This window comes from Eleutherodactylus coqui, chromosome 3 (genome assembly GCF_035609145.1).
Source record: "Eleutherodactylus coqui strain aEleCoq1 chromosome 3, aEleCoq1.hap1, whole genome shotgun sequence".
Taxonomy (NCBI): Eukaryota; Metazoa; Chordata; class Amphibia; order Anura; family Eleutherodactylidae; genus Eleutherodactylus; species Eleutherodactylus coqui.
The window spans coordinates 37,179,406-37,207,220 of NC_089839.1; the positions used below are offsets into that span (position 1 = coordinate 37,179,406).

At 44.2% G+C, this 27,815-nt stretch overlaps 1 protein-coding gene across 2 annotated transcripts in view; it reads left to right on the forward strand.

Annotated features, from left to right (window-relative positions):
* Window positions 1-27,815, forward strand: part of WDPCP (WD repeat containing planar cell polarity effector) — a 333,546-nt gene that overhangs the window by 63,856 nt on the left and 241,875 nt on the right. For both annotated transcript variants that reach the window (XM_066595499.1, XM_066595500.1), the window contains 2 exons: window positions 13,173-13,243; window positions 13,504-13,563. In XM_066595499.1, the coding sequence (XP_066451596.1) occupies window positions 13,173-13,243; window positions 13,504-13,563 (131 nt within the window). The remainder of the gene's footprint in view (window positions 1-13,172; window positions 13,244-13,503; window positions 13,564-27,815) is intronic.

The following is a 27,815-nucleotide window of genomic DNA, read 5'->3' on the forward strand; positions in this document are numbered from 1 at the left end:
CAGTTTATGATGCAGATTTTTCCGCTGTCGAAAATCTGCAGCATTTCTGCTCTGTGTGAACCTATCCTAAGGCCGCCTGCAGACGGTGCGGCGAATCCCGCTGTGAGAATCCTTGCAGCGGGATGCGGACCCGTGCCCCTGCAGAGACCTGCTGCTCACCGGCGTCTCGTCTCCTCTGCTACGTGCCGACTGCCGCCCAGCCGGCGCAGAGCGGAGCTGGCCCGACACTACTGCCGTTTCTGTGAAGGCCTCTGCGAGATCCGCACAGAAATAGAACATGCCACGATTTGTTTTCCACGCGTGTTTTCATGCGGACAAATCATGGCTGCGTGCGTAGAACTGCATTATCCCACCGTGGAATTTCCGCCTGTATGCAGAAGGCCTAAGACCAAGAGGAATGGAACCTCAGAAGTGGAGAAGCATCTTCCTCTGAGTCAGGCTGCGGTCACACAGCCGTAAGTGTAACATGCTGAAGGGGTCCCGCATCGTTTTAATGGCTGTGGAGCCGACCGTGACTCTACGTATCACAGCGGAATTGTACTGCGCATGACTGTGTACTCCCACAATACACCTGTTTTGGTCTATTTGTTTGCATTTCCCATGCCCCTGCTTAGCAATGACGTTTATATATCCGCTCCCCATACGTAATGTAATTGCGTGATGTACGCGCCCATAGAGAACAATGAGCTCTATCTCACGTATTAATGCGGCAAAATAAAACATGCTGTGTTCCTTTTTGCACTCCTGTATTACCCTATTCCGACACACTGACAGCGGAACTGTGTAAGGCAATGTAGTTCATTGCCTGCGCGTTACCGCGTATTACACGGGTGTACAGAGCGTAATCTGCAGTAAACATACAGTCGTTGAGTCATGCGAACTTGATCAATAATCGTACGGTGCAAATGCGGCGAACGGTGGTCAAGAATCCGTTCCCTTCTCAATCACCGTTCCTTTTATAGCAGCATACAAATATTCGTTTTGCTTGTCGTTGCGTGTAATCAGCGATTAGTTAGTTGGTCACTCGTGAACACATTTTCCAAATACCGCGTTTCCCCGAAAATAAGACTGTGTCTTATATTAATTTTTGTTCAAAAAGGTTTAGCTTTTTTTACATGTATAGCTGCCTGGACACTATTGAAATTGACTTTTTTAATTAACTGTTAGCAGGGCTTAATTTTGGAGTAGGGCTTATATTTCAAGCATCCTCAAAAAGCCTGAAAAATCATTTTGCATGCTCAAAAATTCTGGAAAATCATGCTATGTCTTACTTTCAGGGTATGTCTTATTTTCAGGGAAGCAGGGTATTTAGCTACCTGTATAAACAAGCTGCACAAGTGAACCCCGCCATCATTCGCTCGTGCAAACTGTTAATCGCTCGCTGTAAACGTAGCCGCCTTACATATTACAAAGTATTTTTATATTTGCCTGCACTATCTATTTATGCAACATTTTTTTTTCCGTGCAAGTCGCCATAGAATCGAGGGATGACCACGATTTTTATGTTTCTCTATGGCAACGAAATGCGCAGGACGATCCTGCTGCTATTGCAAGATCCATCTTGTTCACATTTTTCCACAGTTTGCTGCATCATTTGTTCAAAGGGGTTGTTACAGAGTTTGAAGTTACCTCCTATCCACAGGATAGGGGATAGCTTACTGATTGGTAGTGGTCTCACTGCTGAGATACCCGCCAATCTCAAGAATCGAGTCCTTTGTCGTCCTCGCTGTAAGGTTACTACACCCCCCACTGTGAGGCTGCATGTGCACTTGTCAACGGGCGTCTCTCATACTAATGTGAGGCGTTTTTCATTCAAAACCGCGCTGCATCACTTCTGTGACATTGCGATCCTCAGGCACGTGCTTCACGTGCGTCAGAGGATCGCAAGTGTTTCAATCGGCATAGTGCATACAGACCCCCAGGATGGCATACCCCCAAAAGCACGTTTTGCATTACTGCTTTCTCAGGGTTCTTCCTCAGGCATAATGAAACAGATCTAAAGACGTATTTATATAAAAATATATGCAAATGATCACATGGGAGGGCACAAACATGGTGTGATTAATTTGCACATGAAACGAATTCCAGGACAGGATAAGAGGGCACAGACATATGAAAGTTATTATACTTCAAGGCAATTTTATGTCCCAACGTCACAAAAGAATTTGAAAATATAAGTTATAACCACCTATGGTACTATAAAAAAAAGGAATGAGTCTCGGAGGGGGGAGGGTTATATCAGTGGAGATTAGGAGATATGAGAAACCCAGAGCAGAGGTAACACGTTGGCCTGGTGACCCCCTAACATCAATTTAGAGACCATAATTAAGTATTTACTGTTATGCTCATCCCTTTCTGGTATTTATCTAAGTGTTATTAATCACATCATGTCTGTGCCTTCTCAATTATTCTGAGGAAGAACCCCGAGTAGATGTGAAAGCTTGCTGTAACATCATGTATTTTTGTTAGCCATTAAAAGGTATCAGATCTACAAGATTACTTGGTTTCTCCTACTGAGAACAATCACACTTTGCTCTACTGGCTAACACCGTACCAAACTTGTTTTGCTTTTTGAAGGGGTTATTGTTTGCTAGTGATAATTATATATTGGTGATTTTTTTTTATATTGTTACTAGAGATGAGCAAGTATACTCGCTAAAGGCAATTGCTCGAGCGAGCATTGCCTTTAGCGAGTATCTCCCCTGCTCGAGACTGCAGGTTTGGGTGCCGGCGCAGGGGAGCGGTGAGTAGCGGCTGTCAGCAGGAGGGAGCGGGGGGAGAGAGGGAGAGAGAGAGATCTCCCCTCCGTTTCACCACGCTCTCCCCCGCAGCTCCCTGCCCGCTGCCGGCACCCGAACCTGCAGTCTCGAGTGGGGGAGATACTCGCTAAAGGCAATGCTCGCTCGAGCAATTGCCTTTAGCGAGTATACTCGCTCATCTATAATTGTTACCCTTAGTGCCGTTTTACATGGGCCGACTATTGAGTGCTTAAGCGTCCAACAGTGATGATCACTCCTATGTTTCCACGCAAGCGTGCTAATCGCTGACTGAATGGAGGCGGAGCGCGCCGGAGATCGCTTTAGGCTGCCTGACTCCAATGGGAATAAACAGGTAGTTGTTCTTAGATGACTGCCTGCCTGTTCACCCTGGCCGATTATCAGCAGGTTTTTATACCTGCATAAACTGAATAACATAAGATAACCAAATGAGTTATTGTTCATCGTTCAGTCCGGCTGCGTTTACACCGAACGATTATCCTTCAGTTTTGCATCATCCTGCGATTACTTTCCCATGTAAAAGGGCCCTTAAAGGGGTTGTCCCGCGGCAGCAAGTGGGTCTATACACTTCTGTATGGCCATAATAATGCACTTTGTAATGTACATTGTGCATTAATTATGAGCCATACAGAGGTTATCAAAAGTTTTATACTTACCTGCTCCGTTGCTGGCGTCCTCGTCTCCATGGTGCCGACTAATTTTCGGCCTCCGATGGCCAAATTAGCCGCGCTTGCGCAGTCCGGGTCTTCTGCTTTCTTCAATGGAGCCTCTCGTGCAGGATGCCGGCTCCGTGTAGCTCCGCCCCATCACGTGCCGATTCCAGCCAATCAGGAGGCTGGAATCGGCAATGGACCGCACAGAAGAGCTGCGGTCCACGGAGGAAGAAGATCCCGGCGGCCATCTTCACCGGTAAGTATAGAAGTCACCCGAGCGCGGGGATTCAGGTAAGCGCTGTGCTGTTTTTTTTTTAAGTCCCTGCATCGGGGTTGTTTCGCGCCGAACGGGGGGGGGGGGGGGGGGGGTTGAAAAAAAAAAAACCCCGTTTCGGCGCGGGACAACCCCTTTAATTTAGTCGTTTTTATGATTTGTATACTTGCTATTTTAACTTTAATAACTTCTATATATTTTTTTTTTGTTTTTTTTTAACTTTTTTTTGGGAAACCATTTAATATTAGGGATGTGCACGGCGGCATATATTTGCTGTTATTAAGATTGTTATATTCAAGGCGGTCTTCATAAGTTATTACTCACTCTGCCGGCTGTATGGAAGGTTAGCTTGCATCGCTATGATCTTTACCTACTTGAGTCAGCAGTCGCATGTCTATCACAACTAGAGATGAGCGAGCGTACTCGGAAAAGCACTACTCGCTCGAGTAATTTGCTTTATCCGAGTATCGCTGTGCTCGTCCCTGAAGATTCGGGTGCCGCTGCGGCTGACAGGTGAGTCGCAGCGGGGAGCAGGGGAGAGCGGGCGGGAGAGAGGGAGAGAAAGATCTCCCCTCCGTTCCTCCCCGCTCTCCTCTGCAGCTCCCTGCTCCGTGCCGGCACCCGAATCTTCAGACCCGAGCACAGCGATACTCGGATAAAGCAAATTACTCGAGCGAGTAGTGCTTTTCCGAGTACGCTCGCTCATCCCTAATCACAACATATTTTATCTCTGATCTGCATGTAGAAGTTCCAGAACTGCGTCTTTAAGTCTTGCCTAAAACGATCAACTGAGGCCGCTGTCACACAGTCCGTTTTTTACAGCGTTTAGCACTAAATGCTGTAAAACACTTTTATTGATTTCAATGGTGCTTCTCAGATGAGCATTCGATTGCAACATTTCTAACGCCGCGATTTTCGAAGCTTTCTATTGCGTTTCAGTCCTTTTTTTTTTTTTTACGCACTTCATCACCAATTGCAATGATGGGTGCGTTAGAAAACGCTGTTGAACATGTTTGAAAATGCTGTTGGAAAGTGCTTTTAAAAGGGGCGTTTAAAACACAGCGTTTTTCAGACGCCTGTGTGAGAGCAGCCGAACGGGACTGACTGCTGTACACAACTTTGTGACAGCATGTTCCCTGCTTACAGTAGCTTGCACATTAAAGGATCGGAATTCCATGTATTTGGGAATAATCAAGTCATGGTAAATCAGCTGTCATATGATGCAATTAAAATTATTCAACCCCCATTACAAATTAGGTTTATTTGCCAAATTTCCAAAGTTTCAGCTTCTAGCAAAAATTAATTAAAGAAGAACAATTTCAATAGCTCAACACAGCTAACAAAAGGGGTTTCCCCAAATTCACCACAAAATGCCACTTTTAATGACTACTGCAATACCGGAATTATACAACCTCCTGGATAAAATCCCTTATAAGAGCACACATTTTGAAATCGGGCATTATCTCAAACACACCTGATGCAACTAATCGATGACTTGATTAGTCGCATTAGGTGTGCTTGAGATAAAACACATAAAATACCTGGATTGGCAATGGTTTTGACTGTAAGGGTGCTTTTTTTTAAGGGTCAGATAGTAGCCTGAATATTTGCTCCAAAAAGAGTTTCCAGCAAATGGCATCTTGCGTAAACACTAGATCCAACAGGGCAAAAGAGTGAGAATCGCTCACATATTGGAGTCAATTGATTTTTAGCTTCCCTAAGAACCAAGCGACTATTTAAACAGGCAGTCCATCTATGTACAACTGTCTGTTTACTCTGAATGGAGGCGGGCGTCTGGAAGAGACTTTTGGTTTGCTCTGTCTCCGTTCAGTGGGCAATCATTACTCCTATGCGAAAGCACAGGAGCGATAATCATTTGGACAACTGTCGAGGATTGAACTGTCTGACCGTTTTAACAGTACTCTAATTACAAGACACAATGGTGACTGATCGTAGGTACAGACCATGTGACTGTGCAGTCGTATAACTGCAGATATTGCCTGATCCCTTACCGTCATTTCTGATAATGTGCAATATAACATAAGATCAAGTTAGAAAATGAGTAAACTGAAACACCCTATTCTGATGGCCCCCGTCGGATTACACTGAGTGTTGGCTGCGGAAATCCAGCGTCGCAGATTTCATTTTAACAGATTTGTCAGAAATTGTCTCTAGGGACAAACAAATGTGACACAAAATAATTACCCAAATGTTGCTCTATTTGAATGGATGAATAGACCCAGCAAAGACATCAGTGCTACTCATATATGTCAAGTGAAGTCAACACTTATTAACCCTTTAAGGGCCAAGTGCTGTAAATTTACAGTGCTTGGTCCTGGGTTTTAATCTCGCCTGATAGCAGAAATACGCCGCGGCATTACAGAAGCAGGTCGAGTTGTCAGCTGTTAGTCAGAGCTGAGATCCCGAAGGAAAAGGCAGAAGCAGGTTTTAACCACTTCTGCCTTCTCCTTACTCCAGGTACATAGCACTTAATGAGTGCTATGTACTAAAAAGTGGAACCGTTTCTTCTACTACACGACCCGGCAGTCACCGCCCGGTCCTCCCTGTTACAGCAGAGCTGCAGGGTCCTAGCAGACGCTGATCAGCTCTGCCAGTGACTATTGTCACTACAGGGGAATGTTTTCTCCTGTAACTGGGTCTCCTGTGGATGCCGCAGCTACAGGGGAAAAGTGTCAAATGAAAAAAAAAACATGTGAATGTCCCCCAGGAGGTCTTATATGACGTCATGGAGGAGATAGATAGTAAAAAACATAATTACATACATACATGGAAAAAAAATTGCAGAATAAAATAAAAATATGTATATAAAAAAGAAAATAACCCAAAGCCGACTCCGTATGCGCCCTGTAATCCAAAAGCATACATATTATGTATCAAAACGTCTAAAACAAAATCAGGAACCCATTCCCATGCTTTATTTTAGCGTAAATATACTAATTTATAAAAAAAAAAATGATATAAATGTTTGTTTAGCTTTTTACCCCCAATAAAACAAAAAAAATGGAAAGAAAAGTCAGTGAAAAAGAGATTAAAAAAATAGCCCTATATGTCACGGGAAAAAAAAACAGGCGCAAAAATAACTTTGGTAGCGGAAGGGAAAAAAATAGGGCAGTAAAATCACGAAATGGGTCAAAACCCTTAGAAAGTGTCTGGTCCTTAAGCTGCAAAGCAGCCTGGTCTTTAAGGCTGGGTTCTCACACGCTGGAATCCCGGGGGAAATCCCACGGTTTGGCCGAAGCGAAAAAACGCAAGATTTCCACACGGAGAGCGCTGCTTCAAAACCCGTGGCACTTAGCCGCAGGTTTTGAAGCGGCTTGGCCGCACACTTTTCGGCTGCGGCCGGCGCTCCCGTAGAGGAGAGCGCGGCTGCAACGGAAAAAAAAACCGAACATGCTGCGGCCGGGGAAGCCATGCTGTAACGCCGGCTGCTGTCCGCTTTGCCGCTCCGGATTCGCCATCCCGTGTGAACGAGTTTTCTGAGAAATCTTGTCTACATGGCTGGTTAATCCCGGGATTATCGGCCGCAGGCAGAATTGCCGCGGTGAAATTCCGGATGGAATTTCCTTGGCAAATCTGCCCTGTGTGAACCCAGCCTAAGAGGTTAAAATACGGCTCGGGTAGATGACTGTGGGAGACTCGTCGGGAGTCGTAACTAGAGATGAGCAAGCATACTCGCTAAGGCTAACTACTCGAACGAGTAGTGCCTTAGTCGAGTATCTGCCCGCTCGTCTCTAAAGATTCGGCTGTCAGCGCGGGTCACAGGTGAGTTGCGGTGGTGAGCAGGGGGAAGAGAGGGATCTCCCCTCCGTTCCTCCCCGCTCCCTGGTGGCAGCCGAATCTTTAGAGACGAGCGGGCAGATACTCTACTAAGGCACTACTCCAGAGGCGTAACTTGAAGCACCCGGGCCCCGATGCAAAACTTGGAACAGGGCCCCCAACTATAAATGCTTTACTTATAGTACTGGGTTCCCTATATGGAGAAGAGAGGCCTTATGGGCCCCCCAAGGCTCCTGGGCCCGGGTGCAACTGCATCCCCTGCACCCTCTATAGTTACGCCCCTGCACTACTCGCTCGATTCCATAGTGGAATCCTACACGCTTTACTGAACGTCTGCGAGCAGCGCCAATGTTTTTGCTGGGTTTAGTCATCCATCCAAATCGCTTGACCAGAGAGAAGCCCAAGGAAAGGCCGTTTTCCTGGCAGCAAGCAGAGGCTTGGATCTCCGGGCTGCTCATTGCTCTGGTATAAAACATTATGGGTGGCTGTACACATAACTTGCACCAAGGTCCAGCTGAGAGTATATGGTTTAGTAGGCATTTATCACTATCTATGGCTCTGGCAGTACTACACTGGATTGGTTTAGTAGGCATTTATCACTATCTATGGCTCTGGCAGTACTACACTGGATTGCGCCTTTGCTTTTTCCCCTTCAGATATATGTTGCCCCAGGAAATTCAGGTAGAACCAAAGAATAAACTGATTGGAGGCAGGAGGAGAGCCAGCGAGTCGCTGCAGGACATGTGTCACCCATGAGTGATGTTTTTACCCCCTTGACTCGTCCTATCTGTTGGGGGGTCTGCTGAACATCTCTGTTACCAATACTTAATCATCTTTAGTCCTTAAGATGAAGTCGTTCTTCCAGTTTATAACATGGAAAGGAATGTCCCGCTTATTCCTATTTACTACTATCCTATTGCAAAAAAGCCTCAGGTCCATAGAAATTATTATTAATGATTGTTACAACTTTGATATCATTTTTATAGATGTTTGTTACAATTTACAGTTGATGAAAACTCTATGGAAAAGTGTCATATAAGGATCAACATTTATAACTATTATAGGGTGCAACCGTGTAAACAGGTAATCGTGTTGGATAGTTTTAAGCTCAGAGTCTTCATTACAGTAAGAGCCTGGCCGTATGTCTCTTTAGTGCATATAGATGTCATAGAGGTGATTCCCCTAATTGGGACTCCCTGCATGATCCAGAGCAGAGAGATAGCGGGTAGTGCTGCCTGCCTCCTTGTACATGTTCCTATAGATATGGTACAATGCGTTCTCCTTGAACTTGTTCCTATAGATATGGTACAATGCGTTCTCCTTGAACTTGTTCCTATAGATATGGTACAATGCGTTCTCCTTGAACTTGTTCCTATAGATATGGTACAATGTGCTCTCCTTGAACTTGTTCCTGTAGATATGGTACAATGTGTTCTCCTTGTACATGTGCCTATAGATATGGTACAATGTGCTCTCCTTGTACTTGTTCCTATAGACATGGTACAATGTGCTCTCCTTGAACTTGTTCCTATAGACATGGTACAATGCTCCCTCCTTGTACATGTTCCTATAGATATGGTACAATGTGCTCTTCTTGTACATGTTCCTATAGATATGGTACAATGTGCTCTCCTTGAACTTGTTCCTATAGACATGGTACAATGTGCTCTCCTTGAACTTGTTCCTATAGATATGGTACAATGTGCTCTCCTTGAACTTGTTCCTATAGATATGGTACAATGTGCTCTCCTTGTACAGGATCCTATAGACATGGTACAATGTGTTCTCCTTGAACTTGTTCCTATAGATATGGTACAATGTGTTCTCCTTGTACATGTCCCTATAGATTTGGTACAATGCTCCCTCCTTGTACATGTTCCTATAGATATGGTACAATGTGCTCTTCTTGTACATGTTCCTATAGATATGGTACAATGTGCTCTCCTTGTACATGTTCCTATAGATATGGTACAATGTGTTCTCCTTGTACATGTTCCTATAGATATGGTACAATGTGTTCTCCTTGAACTTGTTCCTATAGATATGGTACAATGCTCCCTCCTTGTACATGTTCCTATAGATATGGTACAATGTGCTCTTCTTGTACATGTTCCTATAGATATGGTACAATGTGCTCTCCTTGTACATGTTCCTATAGATATGGTACAATGTGCTCTCCTTGTACATGTTCCTATAGATATGGTACAATGTGCTCTCCTTGTACATGTTCCTATAGATATGGTACAATGTGTTCTCCTTGAACTTGTTCCTATAGATATGGTACAATGCTCCCTCCTTGTACATGTTCCTATAGATATGGTACAATGTGCTCTACTTGTACATGTTCCTATAGATATGGTACAATGTGCTCTTCTTGTACATGTTCCTATAGATATGGTACAATGTGCTCTCCTTGTACATGTTCCTATAGATATGGTATAATGTATGCTCCTTGTACATGTTCCTATAGATATGGTACAATGTGTTCTCCTTGTACATGTTCCTATAGATATGGTACAATGTGCTCTCCTTGTACATGTTCCTATAGATATGGTATAATGTATGCTCCTTGTACATGTTCCTATAGATATGGTACAATGTGCTCTCCTTGTACATGTTCCTATAGATATGGTACAATGTGTTCTCCTTGTACATGTTCCTATAGATATGGTACAATGTGTGCTCCTTGTACATGTTCCTATAGATATGGTACAATGTGTTCTCCTTCTACATGTTCCTATAGATATGGTACAATGTGTTCTCCTTGTACATGTTCCTATAGATATGGTACAATGTGCTCTCCTTGTACATGTTCCTATAGATATGGTATAATGTATGCTCCTTGTACATGTTCCTATAGATATGGTACAATGTGTTCTCCTTGTACATGTTCCTATAGGTATGGTACAATGTGCTCTCCTTCTACATGTTCCTATAGATATGGTATAATGTATGCTCCTTGTACATGTTCCTATAGATATGGTACAATGTGTTCTCCTTGTACATGTTCCTATAGGTATGGTACAATGCTCCCTCCTTGTACATGTTCCTATAGATATGGTACAATGTGCTCCTTGTACATGTTCCTATAGATATGGTACAATGTGTTCTCCTTGTACATGTTCCTATAGATATGGTACAATGTGTGCTCCTTGTACATGTTCCTATAGATATGGTACAATGTGTTCTCCTTGTACATGTTCCTATAGATATGGTACAATGTGTTCTCCTTGTACGTGTTCCTATAGATATGGTACAATGTGCTCTACTTGTACATGTGCCTATAGATATGGTACAATGTGCGCTCTTTGTACATGTTCGATGAACTTGTGACTACTTTGCTGAAGTTAAACCAGCAAGGTGCGTTGAGGTGAGAGCCCTGGCGCTGTAGTCGTACTGTATCAATCTGAATAATGCTGATGGGATCTTTCACCAGTTGCATTGCATTTTCCATACTATTCGCATAAAGTACCACATATTCCCCTGGTAGAAACCTTTTAATATTATTTATTGTTTTTCTCCAAGATATCTAAACCCCCCAACTGAGTATGCACACCAACTTTTATAGGGTTCTGCCATTTGTTTCTGTTTGCTGACTGCTGCCGCAAACCGCCACGGTCGGAGCTAGTTCTGATTGTGGCTGTTCTTCAACGTAACTGCGGTCAATCCTTTAAACTGCAGCCAGAGCAGGGGGGCTCTCCCTCCGGTTTACTATTGGCCTCATGATCTGATTGCGGGATGACTGTAGTTGCCTTGGCAGCTTGTGGCCCAGTGAAGGCTCTCAGTGCTGCCATGTATTTAACTATATTAAGCCCTGCTATTGGAAGGGCTTAATATAGGAACATGGAAAACACAAAATACTGCAATACTGAAGTATTGCAGTATATTGTTAAAGTGATTAAACAAAAACAAGTTCAAGTCCCCTAAGGCCTCTTTTACTCGGCCGAGAAAACAGTTGTCCCTATCTTTTGGCATTCCCTTGAAATAGCTTGTCCATTATTTTCAATGGGGCCAGCAGAGCATTGCACAGAGTGCGAGGTACACGTGAGTGCGCTGTAAGGTTTCCCACTGAAAGCGCCGGAGGATCGCTACTTCGCTAAAGTTCCCACGGTACCTATTAGTGAAGTCTGCGTGCCGGACTTCGAAAAGTGTTGGCTTTTCAGCTGGCACGCAGACTTCACATCCGGGCACTGTGGGGAGTATGAAGAATGCAGCACCCGGCTCGCTGTCCATTACTCTAACAGCACCATAAGTTAGTTTACGTTTCTTTAGGCAGGGGAAAGGTTCTCTTTAAGTAAAAGAATAAAATAAAATAATTGTAAAAATAATCAAAAATCCCATTTTCCCCACAAAATTCTAAAAAATAAATTGATAGTTTGGGCTTCTATAATTGGACTCCAGTTATATAAGTATCGCATTATGTATCTCGGAAGGTGAACGTTGAGCAAATAAAAAAAAGACCTACTTTTTTTTTTGGTCATCTTGTCTCCCAATAAAAAGTACCATAATTAAAAAGTTGTGTGTAGCAATGAAAACAGGAGCCCTCGATACACCCCCATCGATGTAAACCCTTTTTAAGAAGGGTTTGTTTTTCTTAAGTAGTAAAACCTTAATTTAAAAAACCATATTAACCTGATAATGGTCCAAATTCCTAGATTTAACTTTAACATGCCATTCTTACCTTACAGTGAACAAGAGCAAGACCTTCTGAAAAATGGCACAGAGCTTTTTTTTTATCCCATTTTTCACCCCATTTAAATTTTTTTGAGTTTTCCCAATACATTATATAGTGCATTACATGGTACCTTTAAAAAAAAATACAACTTGTCCTGCGAAAAAACAAGCCTTCCTATGGCAATGTCAATCTAAAAATAAAAAAATAATAGCTTTTGGAACCAGAGGATGAAAAATATTGCAAATGACTAAGAGCTCTTAAAAAAAAACAAAAAAAAAAAACGTACAGACTGCATATTCCGTGAGGCAGCACACGCTATTGCATTTTTTCACAAGGACTGCATGAAAAAACGCATCACATCCAATTCTTGGAGATGAATTGGGACATGAAAATGCATGTCCATATGCTGGCCGTCCGTGTTATCAGACCGCACAGGTGACCAATGCCAGTTGCGCTCGAGTCTTTTGGGTACTAGTTGGGTACTTGGCAAGTGTCTCAGAGGCCTAAGGCATACTTTCTTCTTCTTTCCCCTGCCGGTTCAGCACTGGCACTCCAGTCCTCACCACCGTCTTGTCTACATTGATAGCGGCGGGGACGTTCCCTATACATACACCTGACCGCTGCAGCCAATCCCCCGCCTATGAGCCTTGTACCCCTGAGCCCAGTGATTGGCTGCAGCGTTCACGTTTTATGTATATGGAACCTCACCACTAGAATCAAACTAGGCCGGAGTGGCGGTGCTGGGGAACTGAGAGGAGAGTGTGCCTTTTATTGTTCATTTTTAACCCTTTCATGCCCTGTGTACATGTTTTATATACCTTAGAACCCTCCTTTATTATGTTAACGAGATGAATGCGTCCATGCAGTTGTGTTAAGAAACCAAAAAACTAGTTGTAAAGCGAGGGTGGACTACTTTATCTGTTTAACCGAGTAACGCCCGGTAAGCCGCGCACCGCGGCAGCAGCATGTAATTATTATTATTTTTCTTCCTGAAGCACGGGGCATCCCTTGGGTCCTGAAGAACAAGCGCCCAGAAAAGCTACGAGACAATCTCCTGGAGCTTGAGGTACGTTTTTGAGAAAGTTACAAGAATGGCAACAAACAATCCTCCTTTCAACCACCTTTCAGCAGCTTTAATTTTCATAAAGGCTCAGGCATCGGAGTGATGATAGCCGCGCTTTTGTCTGCAGAACTGTTCTAAAACAGTTGCATCTTTGTTTATGTGGCATGCTAATCTCTGCCCGCTTGAAAAGCTGAAGCACTTTAACCAGCGGTAACAATGTACACAGCCGACTCTCTTGCTGACTGTTTTCTCTTGTCCTCCAGGAGCTGATGCAAAGCAATGAGTGTGTGCTCAGCAAATGGAAGAACAAATATGTCTGTCAGGTAAAATGTTTTGACATGCCCTTCCTCTACTCCGTCAATGGAGCTGAACTCTTATTCACTGAGTGAAGTTTTTGTCTTATTATGTAAACCAGCTTACAAAAAACAGAAATATTTTGTTGCAATTTTTGCCTCATTGTTCATTGTGATGGGTTGACGCCGGATCAGCGCAGCGTTGGGAAACCTCCTACCTCATTCACCTCTGTGGAGCTACAAAATCCCAGCCCTTCCTGGCTCGTCTCGGCTGACAGTGTTATAATATATAATGAGTTTTTTTTTTTCTGGAAAAGCAGATATTTTATAAGCTGCACAACCCGGTATGAGGTTTGCGTATAAAATACTTTTATGAACTGCAGTAACGGAGGCGATATAAAGTAGGTCACCGGCGCAACTGTCATAACTTTTATTCGTAAAACTAATTGAAAGTCACCTTTTTGGATTTCACAGATGTATTAGTTGACGTGTAGCAGGTTGTCCGGGACTTTCTAAAGGAGACCATACACCTTCAACAAATATTTGGCCGACGACTATTCCTACTGGCCGAGAGTACTGAAATTCAGTATATCCTATCCAACATTTATTGGGGTGTTTCGGGAGGCTCCCATACAAAACAGATGGTTGGCCTGTGGTTGACATTTTTGATATGTACAGTAGGAGGGCCTTAAATAGGTTGCATTCTAGTAATCAGTGGGGATCTCAACAATTAGACCCTCACAGATCTAGAACCGATTCGATAGATGATTAAAGGGGTTGTCTCGTGAAATCAAGTGGGGTTATACACTTCTGTATGGCCATATTAATGCACTTTGTAATATACATCGTGCATTAAAGGGGTTGTCCCGCGCCGAAACGGGTTTTTTTTTTTTTTCAAACCCCCCCCCCCCCCCGTTCGGCGCGAGACAACCCCGATGCAGGGGTTAAAAAAGAACACCGGACAGCGCTTACCTGAATCCCCGCGCAAGCGCGTCTAAAAAAGCAAGAAGACACCGAAATTAGACGGAACCATGGCGACGGGGACGCTAGCAACGGAGCAGGTAAGTGAATAACTTCTGTATGGCTCATATTTAATGCATGATGTATATTACAAAGTGCATTAATATGGCCATACAGAAGTGTATACCCCCACTTGATTTCGCGAGACAACCCCTTTAAGGGAGTCTTCCGGGCAAAAAGTATTGATGACCTATCCTAAGGATAGGTCTTCAGTAGTTAATCACCGGAGACCTGCTGCATGGGATCCTCAGCAATCCCCTGATCACCCGGCCTGCTGTCAGTGCAGTGAGCCAGATGTGTGTCATAAGAGATGGGAGCGGAAGTAACCTAGTGATTAAAATCACGCTCCCAATGTCAGGCGATAAAGTAAAGGCCACTTCAGCCTCCATTTATTTCAATAGTAGAGAAGCTAGTTAGGCCCATGCAGCTCTATTTCTTATAACACACGTCGGCCCGCTGCACTGACAGCAGACTGGGCTATTAGATGATCGCTGGGAATCCCATGCAGCGAGTCCCTGGCGACCTGAGGATAGGTCATGAATATTTTTTGCCTGTAAAACCCTGTAATGACAGTGGTTGGAAGGCCCCTTTAAGGGTAGAATAGACCTGTAGTTTCCCTTATCTCTATTTGCTTTGCCCATGGTTTTGTATTATATCTACAGGTAATTGTGAAGCTGTCAACCGTTCTCTTTATTGTAAGAACTGGGAATCCGTGGACTAAAGTAACCAAAGCATCTGATTTTTGCAGAACCCTTTAGTTGCTCTCCTGAAACATCCTAAAATAAAGTAAATGGGATTGAACTGCTATACCAGACTCAACTGCTATACAATGTACGGCGCTGTGCCTGGTATGGAGCAAAGCAGTACTCGCCCTTCAGTCAGTCGATCGTCCAGGATCCTGAGCGTTAACCCTTTCCAATCCAATTTGTATCCTGGTTTTCCTAGGGGGCTTACTCTTTTTCTGCTGTTATACAACAGCGCTATCTGCTGGCTAAAGCCAGTACTGCGTGAGATGAAACATTGGATAGGCTCCGACAGCAGAGAGGCTGGCAATATACAGTAAGAGAACCCCGACAGATGTCTTCCAACATCGGAGCTGTACAGCCTTAAATCATGTCTTAAGAGGTCAGGCAGTGGATTAGAAAGGGTAAAACCCTGCCACACAACTCATGATGACCTGTCCTGAGGATGGCTCATCAGTCGTTTAGTCCTGGTAAACCCCTTTAAGAAAATATACTCCAGGTCTGTTAGAATAGAAGTAGTTTCATGTCAGGAGAGCGGACAGCTCCTCTTTCCATTTTCACATACGACGGTTACTTCATTGTACTTGAAGTATTGCAGTGCGTTTTGATTCATCGTAGGCAGCACACTCAAGGAGTTAAAACCTTAGTGGCAGTCGGTGATTGCCTGCTCTCGCTTCCTCGGTCTGCAGGTAATAATGGCACAGTGGGATGCTGTCTACAGTCAAGTCTCTATCACATGCTCAAAGAGTAAGGGAAAAGGCCGCCTTATCTCCCCGGCTTGTCTGACGTATCACTGTTGTTGGGAAGTGTTAGCACGGTAGATTGGTGAAGGCAGTCCGCCTTTTACATTCCAGTGCAGCCAGAAAGTGCGATAGAGAACAACTCTTCTATTTTTCTTCTCTTAACTACAAATATTGGCCAAATTTCACGGGGCACAGAAAAAAAAAAACACCCAAAAGCTTCGGACTTTAATGTTTTTTTGGTTGACTAGACCCTCATTAGAGAAATGATCTTGAATGTGCATGAAATAGCCTGCAACGAGCAGCAGCGCTCCCCTGTCATGGGTAATGAAGCTCCGGTAACACAAGAGGAACGTTAGGGGACACTTCCTCGATTAGGGGATTGCCGTAGTCCTGTCCTAATCCATTGCTCCATTTTCACACGGCGCTCTCTGCATCTACTCCTGTTTACTTATTAATATTATTTGAAAAAAAAAATGCTAGCGAAATAGCTGGTTTATTTGCTGAGGGATTGAGTCAGTGTTTGCATATGCGGGTACACTCTTTGTTCAGGCCAGTAGGAAGCAGACTGGAATTCTGCTGCTCCTCTAATTGGCTTCTCACTGAATGTCATCTATTGTATTAATATTGTTAATTGGAGCACTTTGCAGTCTGTCCATTGACATCCAGGCTCCAATACTTACAGCTGGTATTACCACCGTTCCCCTTGACTGTTTTCTCTATAGATCACATTACTAGCGAGTGTAAAACAATATTAATTTCATTACACTTTAAAAAAAGCCACCGGCAACCACAGAAGACAGATGACTCGGGACTTGTATTTGTGGAATGCGGAGCTTCTGTACGCTCATTTCATGGTAAATCTAAGTAAGATTCACAGCTCCATTTTGCGGATACAAAGCTCTAAATTTCACGCTTCCTTTCACGCTCATAAACGGGTTGTCCGAGATACGTTTTAACGTTAAAAATAGGACCCTCACGGCAGAAAATGATAAATGAGCTAATACTCAGCTCCCCTGGTTCTCTACAAGTCCCCCATCGGCAGTTTTGGGGCATTCTATGTGACATGTTGCTTACAGGCTGTAGCAGCTTGTGTGCAGGACATCGCAGGCTGCTGCAGCTTATGACTTAGCTCAGCGACCGAACGGGATTCCTGGGACTGTAGAAATTTTTTTTTCCAAAGCCGTGAAATGATTTAAAGATAAAATACATACTTTCCTCCTTCAGTCCTTACTGGTCCACATCTGGAAGAGGCAGTTGCAGGCTTCAGTAGCCATTGCAGAATAGTTGCTGAAGCTAGTGATTGGTTGAGCAGTAACTTGCACAATGAACAGCACTTGACTTATGACGGGTTCTGTCCCGCGCTGGACAGGCAGCCATTGAGGGAGTAAAGTATGTCTTTTTTTTCCCCTTTATTTTGCATTATTCCACAGCTGTAAATATTAATTATTATTTTTATTTTTTTTTAAAGTTCCAGATAACCCTTTTTAGACTAACTATTTAGCCACGTTTATACGTCAGCCTAAAATTACGTTGATCTGAAGCATAGATCAATAGAACATGCGCGAACAAAACCGGTGACCAAATTTATATGATGCCGGAAAAGATAGGTCTGCCTTATCTTTCGACCGATATACGCTGGTGGCTCCCATAGATTCCCATGGGAGCTGCAAAAAAAGGAGGGGAGGGAGTTTAGCTATGTCAAACACAGGGAAAAGCTTACAGGTGCCTCTATTTAGCTTTTAGAAGTCATTCAGAGGATTTAGGCTGACCGAGGAATTACTGGGCTGCGGCGTATAATGGTGAAAACTATGATTAAGATCGGGACTCTATTGCGGCTTTTCTTTATTCACAAGATTTTACACTGCGTGCGGGTGACTGTAAAAGCACTGTGGCAAGTGGGGTTACTCGCCTGCGTATCGCCAACCTCACAAAATTGGCACCACACATGTAAACAGGCTCCAGGAGACTTGTCTGTCTTTTAAATCTGGAGCCTGCCAGCATTTATTAACGGCACAGCATGTACAGCAAACCACACAGTTCATATATAATATCCAGGGTTTACAACCCACAGGGTCACCCGGGGTGTCTTGAGTACGCCTGTCAGACAGGTGATGAGCCGAAACTGGTCCGCACCGGACCTCAGGCTCCAAGTACCTGACGCGGTGCCTTCACACCGCTTCTCACTGGTCCACACTGGACCTCAGGCTCGCAGCCCTTCCAGCTTTGCTAGGCTGTCACTTCCTCTGGAGTGTGGCAGGAACTGATCTTTTTTATCTTATTTCCTGCGACACCCACAGGTGTTCTCTTTCTCTTTTAGTACCCAAAGTCCTGTCTGCAGCCCTCTACAGGCTCCTCTATGTACTGCACTACCACAACGCATACACTCATGTAAAGGAGGCCTAAGACCTGTGTTTCATACACCAGTCTTTATATGCAGCCCCGCTGTCAGAACATGAGACTAATGTATTAAGAGGCTCAAGCCTGTTAACATATTAGTAACCTCTCAGGCTGCTTGTTCGCCAAGGTAAGAAAACTACGTCGGCTATGGGGTTGTGTAAATTTCAGCTAAAATTGCGTATGGTGCACATTTCAGCTAGATTTCAGCAAGTTTTCTGGCATTAATTATAGTAAATGTGATGAGCCATGGTGGTCACGCCCCTTGTCTCCAAGTTCCAACTTGTTCTAAAATTGCAACTTTTTTACACCATAACTTTTAATCTTTGAAAATTCCTGGAGAACAGGAAAAGTCTTAGAAGATTGGAAAAGGGCAAATGTCTCTATCTTCAAAAAAGAGAAGAAGGTGGATCCAGGAAACTACAGGCCTGTGAGCCTGACTTCTATTCCGGGGAAAGATCTTTGAACAAATTATTAAACAGCATGTATGCAAGTACTTGGATAGAAATGGAGTAATTAACCAGAGCCAGCATGGGTTTGTAACAAATCATGCCAGACGAATCTAATTTCCTTCTATGACAGAATCACCGACTGGATTGATCAGGGAAATGCGGTGGATATAGTATATCTTGACTTTAGCAAAGCATTTCACAAAGTATCTTATACCATACTTATTGAAAAAAAGACCAAATATGGGAATGACAAGGAAACTGTTAGGTGGATTCACAACTGGCTGAGTGATCGTACTCAAAGAGTGGTCATAAATGGCTGCACATCCAAGTGGAAGAATGTGGCAAGTGGGGTACCACAAGGCTCTGTCCTAGGCCCAGTGTTATTCAACATTTTTATAAATGATCTGGAGGAGGGAATTGATGGGAAACTGATCAAATTTGCCAATGACACAAAGCTAGGAGGGGTAGCTAACACTATGGAATAGAGAGAGTATTCAAAAAGATCTAGAAAAGCTTGAACAGTGGGAGGCGACTAACGGAATGGTATTTAACAAAGAGAAATGCAAAGTCTTACATCTGGGCAAGAAAAAAAGCACATACAGAATGGGAGGAATTGGGCTAAGCAGCAGCACATATGAAAAAGACTTGGGTATACTAATAGATCATAGACTGAACATGAGTCAACAATGTGATGCAGCAGCCAAAAAGGCAAACACAATTCTGGGATGTATTAAGGCTGGGGTCACACGGGGCGGAATCCCCCCCGTTCGGCGCGAGACAAACCCGATGCAGGGACTTAAAAAAAAAAACGCACAGCGCTTACCTGAATCCCCGCGCTCCGGTGACTTCTTACTTACCTGGTGAAGATGGCCGCCGGGATCTTCTCCCTCGGTGGACCGCAGGGCTTCTGTGTGGTCCATTGCCGATTCCAGCCTCCTGATTGGCTGGAATCAGCACGTGACGGGGCGGAGCTACACGGAGCCGCTCTCCGGCACGAGCGGCCCCATTGAGAAAAGAAGAAGACCGGACTGCGCAAGCGCGTCTAATCCGGCGATTAGACGCTGAAAATTAGACGGCACCATGGAGACGAGGACGCCAGCAACGGAGCAGGTAAGTGAATAACTTCTGTATGGCTCATAATTAATGCACAATGTACATTACAAAGTGCATTAATATGGCCATACAGAAGTGTATACCCCCACTTGCTTTCGCGGGACAACCCCTTTAATAGATCCCCCTTTATGATTGTGTGAAGGGTAACAGGGATTTGGAGCTCCGACATATGATGACATAATATATTAAGGTTGCATTTACACAGGCAAATGTTGTGTCTGTGCTAACGAGCGCCGATCAACAATGAGCTTGTCTGTCATCGCTCAATAAAAATATTTACATGGGAAGATTATCTGTACTATGAGAATAAACTCCTTATAATCGCTCGTCCCCATAGGGCTGCCATTGGTGGGCAGCACATCTTCCTGTTCCGGTGGGTAGATGTACAAGTTGACCAGTAAACAAGCAGATTGCTGATCAGCTGATGAATTGGAGCTTGCACTTGTTCATCTGCTGATTTACTGCCTCTTCCTACATGGCTCAACGCTTGTGCAAAAGAGCATTTGAGCAAATGTTCTCGCCCAAATATAATGGTATGTAAAAAGCCCTTTAGGTGATTTCATAGTTGTCCTCTAGATTCCGCTTTCGTTTTTTTTTTTCTTTTTACAATCCGCAGAGCGCCAATTTACTGTTTGCTGCGGATTTTACCTCTTGAAATATGGTGGCGAAATCTGTAGCGAATCCGCACCATTAACCGCTGCAAATCCACACATCGCACATGCTGGTTTTGATGTAGATCCATACCATACCAGCAGGGCGTTTTCCTCTGAAGTTTTGGTCCAGTTTAGACGTACCCTTAAGGCAACAGTCGAACCTTCATGCTTGTGTTTTCGGGGGTCCTAGCTCAAAAACCCCACAGATTTGGTTTTCTTTTGAAATTATTTTGTAAGCAATTTTCGTTTTTCCTCTACAAAACAGTTGCAAAATTCTATGTTAATGGTAAATTCCAGGTACACGCAGTAAAATCTAGTGCGCTAATGGGTCAATTTGAAGTGTTCCCAAGCAGCTCCCATCATTTTGTAGGGCGTATAAGGGCTCCTTCAGACGGACACTTTTGAGCATGCAAAACCTGCATGCACAAAACGCATAGAATAGAGCCCATTGATCTCCATGAGTTCGTTCTCATAAGTGCGTTTTGTGCACTTATGAAAAGAACACCTCTGGACCTCATTATGCTATAATAGCCAATCAGTTCCACAGTAAGGGAGTGTCACATGCGTATGGGAACTGGCCCTGCATACGCAAAAAGTACAGTACTATGCCCTAATGCACACAAAGGACTGATTGCCTGGCTCTTCCAACATCATTTATGCACAACTGAGCTGTGACAAGTATAGTTGCGCTAACACTTGTCTAAGGTGTGTTCACACGTAACAGGTACCTGCTTGCGGCTGCAATTCCACCCAGTCTCGGCCGCCAATGGAAGAGTGTTCCTCTTACTTGGGAACGCACTCTTAAGAGCGGCTTCACACAGGCGTCAGCACGAAAGTGCAATGTTCACAGCGCAAAAACTTTGTGCTATTACGCGTATCTGCACATTTTACTGTACTTTTTGCACTTTCGGGGATGATTCACATCAGCGCAGGACATACCCACGGCATGATTAAAAAGGCTGTGCAGCCTAATTGGTACCAGATGTGTTAGATTTCCCGCTAAATGGTGCATGTATCGGGTGATCTTTTTTGCAGGTCTCCTATGGGGCCTTTGGTATGCAACTGTGCACTAAAATAGATCATGTTGCATTGTTTGGGGGTTTTTTCGCGCATAAAGTGCATGCAAAAACGAGAAACTCGCAGCAATATCACATCGCTGGTCCATGCAATATCACTGTGTTTTCTTGCGATGATACTGTGATTTTGTAGCGCAACGTAGTCACGTGAGTTTGTAGTACCACATGCGAGGATTTTCGAGGGGGTTGGGGGCTTGAAATATAAGCCCAACCCCAAAAATAAGGGGTTATCTGGAACTTTAACAAAAAAAAAAAAATTTATATTTACAGCTGTTGAATAATGCAAAATAAAAGAAAAAAAAGACATACTCTTCTCCCTCAGTGGCTGCCTGTCCAGCGCGGGACAGAACCCGTATACATCACATTAGAAGTGCTGTCCTGCTCCGCTACAGCTTTCCCTGGTCCCTGACACTGTTTTTTATATCTTCTGGCTGGGGATTGAAAAATCCCTGCTTACTGGAAGCACTGGCTATGATTGGCTGATGCTTAGCCAATCAGAGCCTGCGCTTCATGAATGGCTGTGATTGGTTCATTGAGCTCTGACTGTGATTGGCTAAGAGTCAGCCAATTGGAAGCAGCGATTTCAGGAGGCGGGGATTTTTCAATCCCCATGCAGAAGAGATGAAGGAGAATAGTGGCAGGGAGAAGATGTAGCAGAGCAAACCGCGATTCTGAGGTGATGTATACTTTTTTTTTCCTGCAGCCAGGGCTTAGGTTATGGCTTTGACAGTAGGATTTCCTACTGTTAAAGGAAGGCTCCATAGGTAAACATGGGCTACAACACTTCACGAGTCGCAGGCATATCGCAGGATCTGCAAGGTTTTTGTGTCGGGATGTCGCATGCTATAAAACCGCATGTGTGAATTAACCCGTAGGAAAGCATGGGCTTTACATAGATGAGATTTATAGCAACGCGACAAAATCGCGCAACTCTGTCACCCGGGTGAAAGAGGCCTAAATTCCACATTTTTTCTTCTTTTGTTTGCAAGCTGTTGTAGGAATACCTTGTAGCAATGAGGGCTAACATCGTACATCTGTAAGTTACTTTATACCTCAACCATCCTTCCAAATCTCATGAAAACCTGAGGCAGATAGGAGACGTGATGATCTGGCTTGGAAATGGCCTTATGTATATATGTGACCCCAGCACCATTCTTCTGTCCTGTAAGGGAAAATCCCATATGCAGGGTCTATCTACCACCAGCCCATGTGACCTGTATACAAGATGTTTCTTGGGCCTAGAAGAGCTGGCGACATCACAGGTCACGTCGTGCACCGCCAGAACGTTTTCAACCGTTTTAACCAAAATTGTCTTGCCCCTTTTTATTTTTTTTTAAGTGAATGGAGGAGGTTTTCCTACATTCCCACGGAGGCTGTGTCCACGGACGGGACGGAATATCACGAGCGATATTCCGCCGTAGGGGAGCACTAATGTCACCACAATTTTCCGTGATGATCCGATCTTAATGATGGGTTCATCGTGGCATGCCGTGATTTTTAGACGCTCGTGTACAATGGTACGTAGTTATCCTATGGAAAGCACGTCATGTGTGCGATTTATGACAAATCGCTCGTGGACACTTGGCCTACATCTCCAACTACCAGGCAGGTCTATTACACATTTGTGAGGGACTCCTTGGACTGTTCACACGTAGCTTTGTTGCTGCATTTCTGAACAACAACAAAAAAGTATTGAAAAAAAGCAGGTTGTTTTTTTAATTACATTTTGTTTTCCTTTTGCTTTAGTTCATAAACACAGCAAAAAATTCTTTATGTGAATGCAGCCTAGCTGCTGGACGGGGGTCCGCTACTTGGGATTACCAACCTTCAGCTGATCATTCGGCCGCTATCCAGTACAGCAGGTTGGATGTGGTCATCAGTGGACATGGGAGGAAGTGAGAGCGACGGCTTCACTCCTATTGAAGTGAGTAAAAGAAATGAAAAAGGAGGATGGAGCAAGACCCAGTGAGGGTAGTGGAATATTTATGGAGTACAAAGAGTTTTCAATGATTGAGTATTTTGAATGGTGGAGGTGCTGCCAACCAGATGACGCTCCACCAGTGTGGGCGTGAGTGTAGCGAAAAGGATGTGAAAAGAACTGGTATTGAGGCGCAACACTCTAAGCTACTAGAAGATGTAGATCAAAGTCCAATGTGTGATGGTGAAAGCACTTCTTTTTTATTATTTTTTCAGAAATTAAAAACCAGCAATGGAATACGCGTTACGGGGAAGAACCCCTTCGTCAGTTCGGCTGGATAGGACTGTGTGCAGGAGGACACCATCACACATTGGACTTTGATCTACATCTTCTAGTAGCTTAGAGTGTTGCGCCTCCATACCAGTTCTTTTCACATCCTTTTCGCTTCACTCCCATTGAAGTCCGTTGGAGCGCCGCGCTGCTCTTCCTATTCTGGACAGTAATTGTAGGAGCAGCGCGGCGCTCTCACTGACTTCAATGGGAGTAAAGCCGTCGCTCCCACTTCCTTCCCCGTCTAATTACCACATCCGACCCGCTGTACTGGATAGCGGGACGGATGATCATCTGAAGGACGGGGATCCCAAGGGACGGACCCCCATCCATCAACTACCCATGCAGAGGATAGGTCATCGGTTGAAAAAAAAGAGCAGAAACCCCCTTCAAACTAAACCGTAAATAATGGTAAACAGTAAGGCCACGTTCACATCTCCGTCGGGGGCTCCTTATAATGCAGATCCAGCATGAAATTCCAAACAAAGTAGCACAGCATGCTGGCCGCACCCCTGAAGCTGGATGGGCCCTATTCTAGTCAATGGCGCCGCAGAGTCCGGCATATTCTGGATCCGGCACTTCTACTGTTTGTTGTTCTGCTCTGAGCCAAACAATGGAAAACCCGACCGCTAGTGAGATCCTAACCTTAACAGACGTGGTTTCTCATTTTGTAACTTTAGTGTCCCTCTAACGACATGTGAAACAGCCGTATTGTTGGCCGCATGATTACACTGTGTGTTTATGGAAACTGCAGCCCCATATTACCATTTGTTTAATGATCTCCAGAAGTGCTTTCATTATGATTTCCCTCTTAAACAAATGTTTCTGCCCTTTCTGAGAGGGAGATGATCTATAGAATGGAATCGATCATTCGTGACCCGGATTACCGCTGTTTGTTTCCAAGAGTTGCCTGTTTGCCTTTGTGTTTTGTACGTATAATCATTAGGAAACAATTAGACGGGACGGTTTTCGGCGACGATCGCTTTGTGTTTCGTATTCACTGCGTTACGTTTGGTGATACAAGATTTACTTTAGAGATTTGAACTTGTGTGTGTTAAGAAGTTGTTTACATTGTAGATGATGACAGGACAAAGCAGAACTTGGCAGCCAAGTGACCGGCCAATAGGTGGGGCCCGAGCGAGCCGCGCCACCCGCTTCTTGCGTGGTTCGTCTTTATAACCTTATGTCAGGATGAGTGATGTTCACCGTTGCCACTAAACATACCCATTAAATACACTTTTTAACAAGTTTAAATATAATTTTAGTCTATCACATAAGAGATGGGAGACGGCACGCCCTGCGCATAACATGGCAAGAAGGGCAATACCAAGAGGCTTGTACCTGAAATATATATTAATGCTCATTTATAAGGGTGCGTTCACACGCACGTGGAATCCATATGTCTTGATTGAGGTGAGGACGCCCATGCTTTGCTATGGGCGGCTTGAATTGTGGATCTTCCGCCTGGGTGCCCTGCAATGGTTCCACAAATCAAATCCGCCCATGGGCATTAGGCCTGATTGGCGCATGCGGAAGCTCCATCCTTGGATTACACGGACAACTATTTATCGGAGTGCTTTCTCATGTGGCAAAAAAATCCATTATCATTAAATCTGCATCAAAGTCTGCATGTCTAAGGCCTCATGTCCACGGGAAAATCAGGCCCGCGTGGATTTCTGCTGCGGATGCACTATAATTGTCGTTATTTTTTTTTTCCTGCGTGAGATCAATTGAGATATGAGCCCCCTCATGCGTGATCCGCACTAAAACGGAGCATGCCGCATTTTTTTTTCTCCGCGCGTGAAATCCGCAAATCACTTAACATACCGTCTGCGGCTATTTAATTAACCACGGATGGTCAATGCTTTCCTATGGGATGAGGTTTTGCAGTTTTTTTATACGTAGATTTGCTAAATATAATTTCCCTGTGGACATGAGCCCTAACATAATTGTTGCGGATTTTTCTATTAACCCTTTCCAATCCAATTTGTATCCTGGTTTTCCTAGGGGGCTTACTCTTTTTCTGCCGTTATACAATGGCGCTATCTGCTGGCTAAAGCTAGTACTGCATGAGGTGACATGATGGATAGGCTCCGACAGCAGAGAGGCTGGCAATATACAGTAAGAGAACCCTGACGGACATCTTCCAACATCGGAGCTGTACAGCCTTAAATCATAATGTCTTTAGACGTCAGACAGTGGATTGGTTAAGCCACGGTAATTCCACTGCGAAGACCACATGTGAGAAATTCGGATTTTGGTGACCAGTTGTCCAGCGTGGAACTTTCTGCTATGTCTGAAAGCACCCTAAGGCCAGTTTTACGTGGCCGAGAATCTTGCGCGGGTTTGGTGCGTTGTGCGACTCACAGAACTTGCTGAGATCTGAATCCCGTTCTTTTGAAGCCCTATACAGGAGCGAAAAATCGTGACATGTGTCCTATCTTTTTGCGTTCTCCGGAATGCATCACCCATTCAATGGGACAGTAAAACACAGTCATACCGCGCAATGTGTTCGATGCCAGCTTCCACACTTGCCGATCCTCTAATGTGCCTGAAAGCCGCGCCGGAGGATCTCTACTTCAGCAGTGGCGGCCCCATTGAGAACATATAGTGAAGACCGCGATCCTCTGCCACAGCTGTAACAGCTGTGGCAGAGGGTTGCGATATTCTCCCATTGAATTGAATGTAGGCGGCAATACAGCCGGCTCCATTGAAAGCAATGGGCTGCCGGCAAGCCCTGCAAGGATTTCCAGGGAAGGGCTTAAAATATAAGCCCTTCCCTGAAAATCAGTCCAAAAATGTGTAAAACTGTGTGTGTGTATATGTATATGTATATGTATGTGTGTGTGTGTATGTATATATAAATACGTCCGTCCGACTCTTCTCCTGCATTGCTATGAAGAGCTTTCAGCAGGAAGGGATTTAGAATCCCCGCCTGCTGAAAGGGCTGCCTCTGATTGGCTGAGCACTGTGACCAATCGGAGACAGCTCTCAGCTATTGAATGACAGCTGAGAGCTGCCTGTGATTGGTCCCTGCGCTCAGCCAATCAGAGGCAGCACTCATTAATGAATTCATCCATTGATTTCTTTGGGGTTTATTCATGTGTGTATTAATGCAGTGTAAATAAAAACACCGCATGTCCCATTTTTGTTCGCATTACGCACTGACGAAGCCCTTAATAACATCAAATGTCCATTGAAATCAGTGGGGATATACTTGTGTTTTGGGGTTTTTTTCACGCATAAACACAATCACAAAAAAATAAACTGTCAGGGAATATGCGTATTTTAGTCATGTTAGTATTTTACACAACTGCAACACGCATAGGCCCGTGTGAATGAGCCATACGGGTGCTTTCACACAAAAGTGGATTATTTCCACAATCCGGACTTATAGATGTTGAAAAGTTTGCACCAACATTTGCATGTATTCCTGTGCGGTGTGGAGCAGAATAAACGGTGTCTTTATGGGCGGATTGTAGAAATATTCCTCCACTGGAAGCGCCCTAAATGGTGCGGATTTTCCCATGGCTTTTGGTAAAAACCTTCCATTGGTTAAATTTTCACGTATATAAGGTTGAAATCCGAAGCGTAAATTATAATGCTGTGGATTGCGAATAGAATAGATGTTGGTGGTGGAAAGATGCATCAAGGATGTTGCATTTCAACCCCCAATTTTTTTGAATTTTTTTTCTATTCCCCGAGAGATAAGCTGGTGCCAAAGTAACTGGTTGCAGCGTACCTTCCAAAATACAAAAATGTTGGGCCGAGCCGAACCTATTTTGTCTATGAGGGAGCAAGGGGAAATAGCTGTTGGACGAACACCAGTTTTTGGAGGGG